The sequence below is a fragment of the Solanum tuberosum genome, unplaced genomic scaffold, assembly GCF_000226075.1.
Source record: "Solanum tuberosum cultivar DM 1-3 516 R44 unplaced genomic scaffold, SolTub_3.0 scf00099, whole genome shotgun sequence".
Taxonomy (NCBI): domain Eukaryota; kingdom Viridiplantae; phylum Streptophyta; class Magnoliopsida; order Solanales; family Solanaceae; genus Solanum; species Solanum tuberosum.
The window spans coordinates 767830-783583 of record NW_006239023.1 but is presented as its reverse complement, the minus strand read 5'-3'; the positions used below and the strand labels follow the sequence as shown (position 1 = coordinate 783583).

The following is a 15754-nucleotide window of genomic DNA, read 5'->3' as shown; positions in this document are numbered from 1 at the left end:
ATTTGACTAATTTTCAAAGTTAAATTAGATTGCATTAATTCAATATTTTAAACAAAAAATTTTGATATTCAAAACTATACGAAAAGTACTATAAATTCCAATTTTTTACATGCAATTTATAGTACATAGAGATAACGTATCAATTTTTTTTCCTTTTTATGTTCTTTTAGTTTAAAGAAAGTCTACTATAAATTTGATGACATTTGACATTAATTTATATTAACTTCTTCGTGATGTAACAAATCTTTGTACTTTTTATTCTATGAGATATTAATCAATTTAATTACAATTATGAATGTATTGATTTAATTACAAAATTAGCATGAATATTAGTTGTAGTTTAATTTTATGTAAACTACAACCTCTCTGAAATTGAATATTAAAATTTTGATTAAAAAAATAGAGCTGAGGTTATAACCCTCACAACATGAAGTACTTAAAATTTAATTGTTGAGGTTATAAACCCCCACAAATTAAAAAGAAATAGAATCATTTGTCTAAACAAGATTACGGAGGTTAAAATCCCGCTATTTGTTGATTGCGGGTCGCTTAAAAACTGCCACAAACCAATAGCACCTAACCACGGGAGTTTCAGCAACCCCTGTATCAGTTAATTGTGGGGGTTTAAAACCCCCACTATTTGTAATTTTAACCCCCACAAATTGACCTTTTTTTGTAGTGGCATATGATGAAAAAATACATCGTAAAAAGTTAGTCAAAATTATTATAGTTTGACTCTAAAAAAAGAAAAATATGACAAAAAACGTGGTCGGAGGAAATATCAACTTTACCATAATATCAGTGTCACGTGGATTTGGACATCCACCTTGAATAATTCTGATAGGATCGGAGAAGGATATATTTGAGTTATTTGGATAGCGTCGAAGCTATTTTTGACCATGTAGTAGGAGATTAAAATTGATCGTGTTTGCATATGTGTCGCAACTCGTGACCTTTTATTTCTTTATTATTATCTTAAATAAATGAATAGACCAACTTGTATATCAAGTCAAATAGAACCATAATGCTTCTTCTGTGGGGGTTGTTGAAAGGTTTTAATGGAACTTTGCCTTACTCATCTTTCATTGCCCCGCTGTGACCAAAACATAACCAAAGAGAGAAAAAGAAATGAAAACAAATAGTACTAAATAATTGGATGTTCTTTTTTAGTTGTGTCATGTTACGCTTTTCGATAGTTAATTTAATTAATTTTAAATCTAAATTAAATTACATTAATTTGATATTTTAAAAAACAATAATTTAGACATTCAAAAACTTTACAGAAAGTACTATAAATTATAATTCTTTTCATATCAATATGATAAAAAAATACATCTTAATATATTAGACAGAATTCATATCGTTTGACTATAAAAAAGAAAACTATGACAATTAAAAAGGAATGGAGGGGTAGAATTCATAGCTTTGACGGGTGGTCTGTTAATTCAAGTCACGAAGGAGTTTTGGTATTGATTTAAGATATTTTAAGCAAAAAATTAAGATCGTATTGTTTGAAGTTTTTGTAAAAAATTTATCCGAGTATAAAAGCAATTAGGCTTGCAAAATTTTATCAACTTCGACACCATAAATAGTGGTATATCATTATTTAAAAAAAATCTCAAGTAGAATACTCAATATAAAAAGCATGAAAATACCGGTGTACAAAACTTTTTTTCTATAAGCACTTTACAACAAAACTATAGACATGAGTAGTCACGTGAAATGCTATTCAAAATTAATTTTATATAGATATCATCATCATTATGATCAGTGGCGGAGTCAGAACTTCGACTAAGGACTGTCAAAATATAAAGAAGTAAAATCGCGTAGAAGTCAAGGAGTGTCAATATGTAATATATACACATAAAAAATAATTTACCTCTAGCTACACAGTGTAATTTTCCGACGAAGGGGTGTTGGTCGACACCCCTCAACTACATGTGGCTTCGCCACTGATTATGATATAAACCAAAAACTCGTAATGCCAGAGAAATCGTACGTTAGCGCAAGAAATAAAATGTTAGGTCATGATAAGTCTAAATCATAGAACAATTTTCTAATTTTTTAACACGAGAAAAAAGTGATTTGCCAATTTCAAATCTAGTTAAAAGTTAAAATGTTCTATACATTTGCTTCATACCATATGATATGAAGACATCAAGACTTTCTTTTTATGACAACAAAAATTTGCAGTCGCTATTTTTTAAGTGTGTACAAAAATTCCGCTCATATACAGTAATTTTCAAATCACATACGACTTAACCTATAACAAGATAAATTTACTACTCTTAAAAATAAGTAAATTTTTCAAGGATAAACTGCGAGGAGAGCAAAAACTCCGTCAGACAAATTCCAATGGATCTCACTCAAAAAATTTAATCGTAAATTAAATTAGCATGTTATTTTTAATACATCAAAGTCCAAATAATTGAAGGTCAACTGTATATTTTTCTTGGATATAGAGATCATCAGATCAATGGTGAGGTAATAATGAGGTGGCAGAGAGCAGACCAATAAAAGACCACCAAAAATGGGAACAGTTGTTTCCTTTCCTTATGAAGCAACATTTATAACCCAAATTCCTAACATATAATATTCCTCCCCCAATTTCATTTTATTTGATTTTTATGTTAAAAACAAATATTTTATTTGTTCTTATACTATTTTTAGTGTTAACGAACTACATAAGAACCACCAAAAGATATGGTGTAGCGGATGAGATCGCTCTTTTCTTAACCAAAGATTTCATATTCGAGTCCTGAGTATGAATTTTTTTTGATAGGGAGCGTTTTCTCTCAAATGGAACCCTACGCGGTGCGAATTTGGAATTGTTGGGCTCCAATATGGTACCGGACACCGAATAGGAAACAAAAAAACTACATAAGACAATAATAGTTAAATTTAAGAATTCAAAATGCTATTACTAAATACTTCTTTAATTAAATTTTTAATAAGTATATCAAGTTAACATGAGTCAAATAATATAAAACGGAGAGAATATCTCAAAAGGAGTAAAATGAACAAAATAATTTAGTATAAATAGATAATTGTTTTACTATATATTACCAGGCCATTGCCCACATTTCAATATCTTGCTTGTTAAGGGTCCACTCATAATAAAAACAAGTAAGAAGTCAGAACCAACCACTGAGCACCAACTACCCAACAAATCATTTACTTCTACTCTACATTTTTGTGGTGCTAATTAGCTAGCGTTTTGATCATAAATTCGTAAATACTTTTTGAAAAAAATAAATTTTGCTGAAATTTGAGTTGAAGTTTTAAAATGTGTTTGATTATAATTTTTTAAAGACATATTATTTATATCGATAAGTTCTTAAAACTATCAAAAATATTCAATCGTGTCAAACAAACATACTTGATAATTTCGAAAATTATGTAGAAACTACTTTGATAATGTTCATTATCATTATCATAAATCCCAATTTTATATAAAGTTTGACATAAAATTATCAATTTTAATGAACTAGATAATATATTATTTTAAAATCATAACACGATATTTTAATAAAAATTACTAGCTACTACAATTCATCAAATTGCAATTAGTTACGAAAGATCCATAAAAAAAAATTAAATAAATTTAAGAGGTCATAAATTTTTTTAAAGAAATCGACATCTTAATCCAAAAGCAGATTTGAAGCAAATTTTGAAATTTGTTTTGATTATTAAAATATCCCCAAAACTAGATAAATTCTATAATCTAATAAATTTCTTCTCATCAACTAGCTTGAAAAGAATATAGTAATTAAATCATAATCTAGAGATACAGTAAAATCTCACTAAATTAATATAGGTAAGATCATAAAATATTATTATTTTGTAAATGTATTATTTAATTGATGAATTAATATTTATTTAATTGACAACGCAAAAGTCGCTAGGGGATGAAATTCCAGAGAATTTGAATGAATCCACTTATGAAAACGCCATTTATGAACTTGAGGTCATGATTAATAATCTCGATTACCACAATAAAATGGACGTTAATAACATGTTGGATGAGTGAAATAATGCATGTTCAGAGCTCCCCGGAGTTTAGAAAAAAATGTGGATACCATTGGGAAAACAATATTGATGATAAAATTGAAGATAATACAATATATTCAGAACCAATTACGCGTAAGGAAACACTTATCGCATCTAAAATTCTTCACAATTTTATGGTGCAGTTCGAAAAGATAACACCGAAACTTTTGAATGCAATGAGAAAAGTTAGAGATGAGCTTTAACTAGATTTAAATTTTAACAAAAGATAGAACACAATAGAATCATATTTCACTAAATTGTCTTAGATATATTTGTACTTAATTATAAAGAATTATTAACTTTTAAAATTAATGGGACCATATATAGACGTCTTCTGAAAATATTATTATCTTATCAAAATGAGTGATTTTTTCATTGACCCCAATAGGGACCGGAAAAAAATATTATTTAGATAGATTATTAATTAACTGAATATTAATTTAGTGAGATTTTACTTTATATGTATCATAATTTTTTTATATTAAGTAATGTTCATCAATTAAACTAGCGTTTGACCATAGATTTTCAAATATTTTTGGCAAATATTATTTGGGTGAAACTTCACCATGTGTTTGGCCATAGTATTTGGGAAATATATTTCACCTTTTTAAGAAACTAGTGAACTTCTCCGCGCTTCGCGCGGTTATAAAGAGTGATAAATTTTTGATAATTTTATTAAATATAATATTGATGTAAGATAAAAATGTTGGTTAGTACTTAGTAGACTTCCAATAAAGTTATTAAATTTTTTTACTATTTTGAACAAAAAAATTGCAATAAGAAATTCACATAAGATGCGAAATAAAGATAAATCATACCAATAAAAATGCAACATCATTTTTAATTCATTACTCTTTAAAAAATAGAAGTAAAAATGTGAAATCAATGCACATATCTTCCGAGTTCTTATGGACGTCCACTCCAAGCCGATCACCATTCTTCAAATCAAATTAAATTATGAATATAATAAGCACCGAAAAAATAACAACCTAAAAATTTAATGTGATCTTCTATAAAATCGTACAATGATTTTATTTACAGGGCTACAATATGAAACACCAAATAATTTGATGAATATGACTATTAATTATTTTATAGGTCATAATAATAAAAAAGTTATGTGGAGTAATTAATGAAAATAAAGTCAAATTAAGTTTTACATTTAACATATTCTAAAAATGTCTTTTTAATTTCTTTGCAATGCACATTTAATATAATTAACATAGTTAAATATTTTTTTTAGTTCTTTTAATATAGCACACATAAATAAATAAAAATCTAAAAAAAAATATAATTATATTTCTTGACCAAAGAAAAATATCACCCTCAATTTTTCTTTTTCTAACTGTATTGTGGTGATATAACTATTTAGCACAAGTCAATAAGTTACTAAAGATTTTAAAAGAAACATGTATATATAAAAATAATTTACAATCCTTCTAAAAATTAAATATCCACTTAATATATTTTAGCAAGAGGAATATGACATATTAATTAAGTAAAAATTTAAAATTTATCTAATTAAGACTATCCATCAATAAAAAAATTCAAATCTTTACACAATATTAAATTTGAAGATCCTTATACTTGTTAAGTTTAAAATTATTAAGTACAAATTTAGTCAAGACTTCTTGTTAATTTGTTGATAATTTCATCTTTACTATTCTATTATAATGTAACAAAATAAGCTTATTCGTGCTTAAAATTATTTGAACCTATAGTTATTAGTTAACACATTTTCATTTAGAAGTAAGTTTTAAACATATAATTAACACTTTTTTATTTTTAAATAAATTTTGAACCCGCGAGTAAAACATAGTAGTTCAAATTCAACAATCAATATTTTTTTAACAATATAATTAAAAAAATTAATATTATTTTCCAAAAAATTAACCAAACCTCTAATATGTATGAATAATGAAACTAATAAATCAATCAATTATAATATATTGAGATAATTTTTCATTTGCCATCTCTTTATTATCCAACAATTTTTTATTATTATTTTGGGTGTTAGATGAAAATAGAGAAAATACTCAAATGACAAGATGCTTCTGTAAGAACCTTTTCCATGTCTGCTCCTCCATTCATGTCTCGACATCACCAAAATAACACCATGTCATGATAACTTACAGAAACAATTACAATTTCTCATAAAAAATAATATTAAATATCCTCTAATAATGTAACAACAATAACATATTTAATGTAATTTCACAAGTGAAATATGAAATAAAATAAAATAGAGAGACATAAAAGATGTATCCTGAGATCTTTAGTTTGATAAAGCCTGCCAAATTAATTGGAAAAAAAAGAACAAAGGAAACATATGAACAATGTATTTGTATTTAATTTAATATAAATATCCATATTATGAATCCTTTTACAAATTTCCAAATATAGAACAACCAAACAATTTCATAAAAATGTAAATCTCAATTTGTTGGAACAATTTTTTGACAATATGAAAAGATGCCTCAATGTTTATTGTTATATACAATATAATCATCATATTTTTGTTGAATTATAATAATTTTAAAATGGAAAAATGGAAAAAAAAAATAACATTTTACACAATAGTATAAACATAAAAATAGTAAGGAAGTTAAAATTACCTTATGTCTCTCCAAAGTATATTTCTAATAGCAATGTTGAAAAGCTAGAAAAGAAAATTGTGAAAAAAATCATGGCTGAATTTGAATTGAGGCTCCTTTTGCTATCGTATTTAAACGACTATTATAATGACTTTTAATTAATCTTAATAAATAACATTAATGAAGAATATAAAAGGATAATCAGCTTATACACAAATAGAATAAAGAGATGAATTTAATGAAATTGAAGATGGAAATATAAGAAAATGATATAAATAACAATAATCAAATAAAAGTTTATACTCTTATTATTTTTTGTTGAAAGAACATGAAAGAAAGAGAAGAAAGATAAAGGTTTTAAAAAAAAAAGGGTAAAAAAATAGATAAAGAAATATAGAGGGTTTTAAAAAATAGATAAAAATATATATTGTAATTAAAATTTTATTTTCCTTAAATGGTGATTCTCTTTATATACTCACAATATTTTTAATCATTACGTTAATAATAAAATTTGTAAATGATTTCATTGTTTCATCCCATAAATACGTAATTATTCTAAATGGAATTTATAATCTTTAATATTATAGAGAATGCCAAAAAATTTAGATTAGAATATTAGAATATTTTTTTCCGGGGGGTCTTTCTTCCGTTTCCAACTATACAATTAATGTTTAGAATATCGAATGTGATTATAGAATGTTGAATTAATCTTTCCCTTTCCTCAATTATAATAAAATTGTAATTAAACCTGTATCGTCCATAAATGGTGATTTTCTTTCTATTCTTGCAATGCAATTAATGCTTAATATATTGAATATAATATTAAATTATATTGTATTTATTGTGATGAAAAATTAAAAAAATTGAGAAAATAGATAAATAGGAATCCTGGCTTCTAAGAGGTGTCACATCAGTGTTTTCACATCCAACTTTTGATTTATACGCATAAGTTTTAAAAACTATCAAAACTAACCATATGTTTGTATTACATGACACATGACTTTGTTACCCTAAGCCGATTGTTTATCATTTTCATCAACAACCATATCATCACTTTCATAGTCACTGAATATTCCATCAGTACTTTGATGTCCACGTAAAAATTTTATGTAAAACAATGCAAATAACTACTATAGAGGGTGTTCTTGTAAAGGATAAAAGTTTGATGTAGAACTTGAATTATTAAAAGTTCCCAAATAATGAGATTTGACCTAAATACTAGTTTTTTCTAGCATTTGGGTTATTTGCCAAATAATGACAAATTGTATGGACAAACACTATTTGCTAAATTTTTCCCATTTTTTCTTGAAAAATCTATGTCCAAATGGGTCCTAAATATTTGACAAAATTGGTAACTAATGGCAATCTTTAGGAAAGATGCCCCTCTACCACTAATTATTAAATAGAACCATATATATCAATCTTTAAACCAAAGACCTTAAATTGATGATCACTTTCCTATTAGTCACAATCTTAGTATAGTACTATTCATATGATCTTGACACATACCTGATTTTCTAAGCATGCATAAAGACCAACCCAATAATTGAAACTTGCCGTAAATTGTCACCTTTATTTCTTTCCTTAAAAATACGGCGATTTGCACCTCAAAAAATATCACGTAAATAATTTATTTTAATATAAATACTAATGGTTTAATTTATTCCACGGTTCAAACCCGTAATAATTATTGGTAAGTGGTATCAAGTGATAATATTAGTAGAATAGTAGTTCATTTGGTAATATTTGATTTGCTCTTTGTTTATGATGCCTTAGTTATTAGATATATCAGGTGATCATTTTATAAATATGTCACTACAAGGATTTAAAGATACAACAAACATTACATTAGGTTAAATGTTCATCGTTATAAATTAAATTTATTGATGAAGTAGGTGTTGAATGATAATTTTTATGGAAGATATGTCTCTCTGCCACTGAATAGAATCATAAACATTACATTAGGTTAGTTTTATTAGTCCTCGTTGACATGATACATATTACATATGTATTTTATTAAATTAATCTTATTGATAATATTTTGAAAATTTAAATTTGATTAAATTGGCAAGTGAAATAATGATCTAACTTTATTTGGTATTAACTCTCTTTGTTTTCATTTAATCATTATATAAATAAAAAATAGTAGTACTAATTTTTATATTAAGGCACATGTTTATGGATTTATTCTATCGTGAAAAGTCTCATCTAATTTTGAGAAGAAGAGTGGTTTCTTATCATGGTTAAACAATCTCATCTTTCAAATTAGTTTTGAAAATTAAGTTTAAATTTTTTTTTTTTTATATGAGTAAAATTTTTTTTTTTTTTTTTTTGATGGAGCCTCGGGTGTACGAAGAATTCTACATCAGTCCTTTAAAGAGATTAATATAGCCTCTTTAATATAAACTTAAACAATCCCAAGTTATATTTTAAGGTTGAATTAGTCATAATATTAATTTTTCAGATAAAGTCGGTGTATTTAAGGAATGGAACCATTTCTTTGTCACTGAATCGAAGCATATCAAATTTCAACAAAAGGTCTAATAAGCAGTATCCTGTTAGTCACAGTCTTAATATTATTATTTATCAAATGAACTTTACAAAATCTGCTAACGTGTCGTAACTCGTGACCTTTATTTCTTTTCCATTCTCTTTAATGATTAGACCTAACAAAGTACAAAACCATAAAGTTTCTTCAATGAAGGTTGTTGAAGGTTTTATGAAAGTTTTCTCTAATCAGTAGTATACTCATGATAAACAAAAAAGAAATGAAAAATAAAAAATAAAAGAAATAAAAATTGAATGCTTGTATGTTTAATTTCATAAAAACAGGTGCCTTCCCCAAAATAGTTGTGGGACACTATATATAACAAGTCATTACTTAGATTTGACGGGTTCTCTCCCAATTCAGGTACGCTTTTACACTTTCTTGTCATAGAGTGATCCATTTATTGTATAAAGTAAAGTACTGTATTAGTAAAATAATAAAATATATAAACTGATATTAAAGTATTTTAACTTGATACTCTCTCTGTCTCAATTTATGTGATACATTTCAGATATCGAGATTTAAATATGTCTATATTTGACTGTAAATTTTTCCTATATTTTTTAAATATTTTGTATTATCAATTATTAAGACTAATAGTGCTTTTTGTGTAGTTTACAAATATATAAATTTCATTTTAAAAAATTTGAAAATTTCATTAGCAAATTTTCGATCAAACTTAAATTGTTTGACTCTCATAAAGAAAAATGTGTCACATAAATTAAGACAAATGGAGTATAATATAGTGATAGGTTAACTATTTCCTCCATCTTTTTATGTTAGTACTTACCAGGTTTACGTGAGTAGTTACATGTTGTAAGTAACTTATTATAATAGCTTAAATAAAGAATTTTTATATTATTAAATCAGATTTCTTATTTTTAAGATCGCAACATAAAGAACTTTTTTTATACTGTACCATATTAAATGCTTATGGGGAATAAAAGAGATGTGATTGTTAATTATTCCTAATTATATTATCCAATCTATTATTAGCATATGTTTAAAGCGCGTTATTGCTAGTATACTATAAAAGTTGAGCCTTTATTAATTATGCACGAAGTGGTTTAATAGATTCTTATACTTGTATGTGTTTATATTATAGACCCTTCTACTTAACAATTTATCAACTGAACCTTTAGATTCAATTAAAAGAAGATTTTTAGACCCTCCTACAATGTGTGTAGTTCACTCCCCCTTAAATAGATGACATGTCAAATTCATGTCACATAAATTAATAACATGTCATATTAATTTTCATTAAATTTTTTTTAAAAAAATAACCAAAATTATTAAATAAAAAGTACTAATTTAATAAATTTTAAGTTTTTTCTTCAAACTAAATATTGGGAGTCCATGACCGTACATCTTCCTCCATTTCCATGGTGAAATGACCAAATTTCACCGGAGAAAGTCGTTGCCGCCGCCGCCACTCCTCTTGCCGGTGAAATCACATATTCTCTCTCTCACTTATCTCCATCTCCGACAGACCCTCACCATTTTCCTTTCCTCCTTCTCTAACTCCACAAATCCAGCAACCCGCTGCTGCATCATCAACTCCGGCTGGCAAACCTCCTCGCCGCCTCCCATTTTGTAGAAAAAGGAACCAGCGCCACCTCTCTCTCTCTCACTCCACTCCGAATCAGTGAACTCCGGCACACATCGTCACTCTCTCCCTTCATCGGTAAATCAGTAGACTGAAGGATGTGTTAATGCCAATTCTGAGATCTGCATTAGATGAAAAAGGGATTGGGGAGGGATGATAATGGTTGAAAAATGGTTGAGTGGGTGAAGAAGAATGTTTTTTATTTTATTAGTTTTATTCTGATATGAATGTTTTTATTTTATTTTATTTAGTTTTATTTTGATATGATTTTAATATTTTTTAAAACTGAAATATGGTATTCACTTGCCTTTAATACGCGAGTAGATACACTCTCTCGCCAACTTAGCTATCTTAATGTCACAGCAGCATGATCAATGGTTAGAGAGATTTGATATATTATATTTTATTGAGTTTAAGGGTTCAGTTGATAAAATATTAAATAAAAAAGTTTATAATACAAACTCGTATAAGTATAAGGGTCCATCAGACCCTTTTACCTTAATTATGATCACAAGAAGTGTTGTTGTTGATAGTTGACACATATAAAGAAATCTGCACTATATTAATTTCATGTCACCAAGGGAACATATATATGGATAAAATTTTCATAATTAATACATCCACAACCCACATGACATCCAACAAAAGCAAATTAGTGAAGAAACATTATCCATAGTAATTTGTATAACATTAAAAAGAAGCCACCTAAGACCTTATATAATACATCGCACGTACACCACTTGAACACACATCTGGAATATAATTAACCACGATTCAATTAATTAATTAATTCCCTCAAATTTTGATTTAGATCCTTGGCAAAATAATTGCTTTGAGGGGATTTTTCATCACTACGGTAAAAGCAAAGGTCTCTGTCGGGTCGGGCGGGTTGTCGGGTATGGGTATCCACTTGAATTTATGAACCATCTTAGCAAGCATCAAATTAATGTGCAACGTACCCAATGACCAAGCGGGGCAGATCCGACGACCCGCCCCGAACGGTAGCATCTTCACACCCCTCATTCCGGTTAAGTCCACATCAACTCCGTCCCCAGTCAAAAACCTTTCGGGTCGAAACTCGCCCGGGTCTTTCCATAGGCTAGGATCCTCCGTTAACCATGCGGTGTAAAATTCAACATAGGCATCAGAAGGGATATTGTAGCCACCTAACTGTGTATCATTTGTTACAGAATGTGACAAAATAAAATGGCTAGGTGGATGCCTTCTAAAAGTCTCCTTCACAATGGCTCCAAGATAAGGCAATTTTTCAACATCACTTTCTGAAATTGAACCATTTTTACCAACACAATCAACTATTTCTTTGTAGAGTTTTTCTTGGATTTCTTGGTTCATTACTAACTGAAGCAATGCCCATTCAAGTGCAGTGGCACTAGTATCAGTTCCTGCACCTATTGTTTCTGAAACAAGTGTGATAATCTCTGCTTCTCCTAGTTTCCTGCCAGGTGGCTCAAGACTAAATAATGAATCAACATAGGCTGCACCAATTGGACTTACCATTTCTGATTCACTGCTTTTAGGATCTCCATTGCTGTCCACAAATGCCTTTCTGTCTCGTACCTGTCCAGACATGATATAATTAAAAATGTGATTTCTCGTTTACGTATTATATAGTCACACAATTTATATGTGCATGGTTTCAACGCAAGTGAAAGGTCCTTAGTTTCAAGTCTCATTGTTATCTATGAAACAAAAAAAAATTCACGTGTGGCCCGTAAAACAGAAGTAAGATCCACATATTAGAAACATTTATAATTAAGTAATTAAAAATCTATATCTCTTTAATGATGTATAGCCTGTTTGGCCAATCTTTTAAAAAGCCAAAGATACTTCTATTTTTATATGATGTTTGCTTTGTTTTAGAGAGTTAGGTGTTTGACATAACTTCTACGCAAAAATAGTAAATATTTTGAGTAGTAGTACAAGCAAAAAAAAAAGTAGCTTTAATTTGATCTCCCCTAAAAACCACTAGTTTTTGGAAAGTTGGCCAAACACAAAACGCTAGCCTAATATTTGGTAAAAGTGATTTTCAAACTCATTAATTAACCATACAAAACAGTTGGAGTTTTTTTTTTTTTGAAAGGTACGGTAGACAAATTATTCACTCTCCAAAATAAGCTGATTTTTAGAAGCTTAAACTTACCAAAGGAATTAGGTACTCAAGTTGAGTCTGCCTCAATTTTTTTGCCTGTTTCACTTGGCTGCGAAACAACGGTGTGAGCAGTGGCAAAAAGTCAGGAAGTTGAGGAGCTGTAATAAGCATAACATCTTTAAGTATACTCTCAATCTTCTTAATTCTCTCTTCAGAAATTTTAGCTCCAAAACAAAGACAAATAAGAATGCTACATATCGTAAGCCTACAATTCGCCATCACTTCCACAAACCCATTCTCAGAAACCTCATTTTCAAGCCTTTTCATGTGATATTCCATAGCCCATTTCCTTATCCAACTACACTGCTTAATCCTCGTTGGATTAATCAACTCCGTAACAAAATTCCGTCGGAGAGCACGCCACAACGGACCATACTCGGCCGAGTTGATGGCGCACTTTCCCACGGAAAATATCAAACGGATCGGTGAATCCGGAGGACGGCTCGCGAAAAGCGGGCCGTTTTGAACTAATGCCTCGTGGATTAGTTCGGAACTAGTAATTATAACAAGGGTACGTTGCCCCATTTGCATGGTGAAAATAGGTCCATATTTTTTACGTAAATCACGCACTACGTAAATAAAAGGACGACGTTGGAGAATAACTTGGAAAAGATTTCCAACCAATGGCCAACCAGGGGGACCTGGTGGCAAATTTTTTTTTCCACCACCAGTGATTGACCAATATTTCCACCATACAAAATAAAATAAAATTGCTAAGCCAAGTAATAGAATATCCATTACCTCCATTTTATTTTTCTTTATTTTTCTTTTCTTTTGAGTGTGTTGTGTTGTGAAATGTATATTTGTTTATAAAGAAAAAATTGGGAGGGATCGGATCGGATCGGTAGTGAATGAGTTTATCTACCTACTGGTCGTATATTTATTGTATACTCAACAAAATATTTACTATACATTTAATCTCCGGACCTGATCATAAATATTTTAGTAGTTACTGGTAGGAGGACAACTATTTATATCGTCTGACATCTACTTGACTTTAGAAAATAAATAAATTATTATCTATTTTTATATTTCCGTATAAATTTGATACTTAATTAATTGATTAGATTTATATACTCATAATTTTGGGTATTTAGGGAAAAGAAATAGATTTTGACCTGAATATAATGAGTTAGGTTGCAGTTTGTAAGATTACTATATGAAATCATAATTAACTAGGAAAAAGATTAATACAACTTATGTAATAATAATAATTATAGTAAGGTTTTCGAATTCAATATTATTAGTGGACAGGTGTGTACATCAAATGAATTAAATATGATGCATTAAAAGTCATCTTTTACTGTGACTAAATCAAGTGGTACTCCTACTAGCTAGGGAAAAACTGTGAATTATACACGAAAAGAAGCAATAAATGGCAATCTCTACTCCTCAACCTCCAAATCAATATAATCTCTGACCAAAATAAATAAATATGAGAAAAAAAATTAAAAACTAAAACAATGAAAATAATATTAAAAATTTATTGGTACTGCACAACCGATTTCATGTCTAACCTGTAACCAATAATGCATACACAAATTGATACGTAGTATTTTTTTTCCCTGCTCATCTAACTTTTTTTTTGGTCACGAGTTTCCACTTCAAAAATCAACTCAAGCATCATTTTTTCTCTTTTATGACAGTTTCTAAGAAATGGAGTGGATTGACCAAACTATTAGAAAAGACAAACAATATTTAAATTACGAAATTTTAAACAGGAGGATATCAATTACCACACAAGAAAAATAAAATAAAAATATAGTAGTAATAAACCTTTATTTTGTAAGCGGAAGTGGAAACCCATGGTATATTACAGATCTGTTTAAGAAAATTACTCCTATATTTTTTAAAAAAACAAATTTACCATTACACACAGTGTCTAACGGTCTTACCTTATCAATCCTAATGAAGTACCTAATGTCTACTAAACAAACATGAAGAAAATAAGAGCGAAAGAGAACCAAGTATTTTGTGATCACCATAAAATTTATAATACACTTTATGATGAATGATGATATTATAAATAAGGATGGTTAAATAATGCGAAAATATGACAACCTAAATGAATGTCATAACATGTTTTTTTTTTGTTTTAAAAAACAAATAAATTTGTCATTTCATAAAAATTCTATAATGTTTGTTTCTATGTTATGGCATCAAAAATGTGATAATAGATTTATAATGATAGTACAATCAAATATATTTTTCTAAATGCCATGTATATCCTAATGATGTGATACTTAATATGGACCCACATTTTCAATTACATTTATATTAAGATATTATAATTTATTTTAAGTAATATTCTTCTATATCATAAAGTAAAGAACTTCATACTATGAGGTCACATAAAAATATTCATACCAATTTTTCATAAAACATCAAATTTGTAAATTTTCATAATAAAATAAATTACATATTACAATAAGTAAATAAATTTATAGTGTGAAATTTCTTTACACTAATATGTATATGACATAACTTATTTAAATATATAGTTTGTAATCCATTTTTTCATAAGTAATTTTCAACTATAAGTAAATTATATCTTATAATTTTTATGTTGTTTCATTATGACAATTAACATATAACATATGTCTATAAATCAAAATAGTTCTTATCTCCTTAAAATACATTACGTAATTTACTTTTATCTATATATACTATATTAGGTATGGAATATTATACCCTTTTTTTTTAATTAAAAAAAATTAAAATATATAGAATTATGTAAAATAAGTTTCAAATGTTTATTATTTTATCATCGGTTGATGTTATTTAAT

The 15754-nt window shown here is 27.9% G+C and overlaps 1 protein-coding gene across 1 annotated transcript; it reads right to left on the bottom strand.

Annotated features, from left to right (window-relative positions):
• Positions 1-11393: 11393 nt before the first annotated feature.
• LOC102590099 (cytochrome P450 77A1) lies at positions 11394-13721 on the bottom strand. Its single transcript, XM_006348035.2, has 2 exons — positions 12960-13721; positions 11394-12376 (listed from the first exon to the last, which is right to left on the bottom strand). Exons 1-2 carry the CDS (start codon positions 13713-13715, stop codon positions 11606-11608), a joined length of 1527 nt encoding a protein of 508 aa, XP_006348097.1. The 5' UTR covers positions 13716-13721; the 3' UTR covers positions 11394-11605.
• Between the last annotated feature and the right edge of the window lie 2033 nt (positions 13722-15754).

Bases quoted from the DNA above. Each gene is read 5' to 3' on its own strand.
- LOC102590099 (XM_006348035.2), bottom strand. From the start codon at position 13,715: ATGGAGGTAATGGATATTCTATTACTTGGCTTAGCAATTTTATTTTAT. The intron at 12,377-12,959 runs GTAAGTTTAAGC...ATGTCTGGACAG, and splicing joins TTGAGTACCTAATTCCTTTG to GTACGAGACAGAAAGGCATT.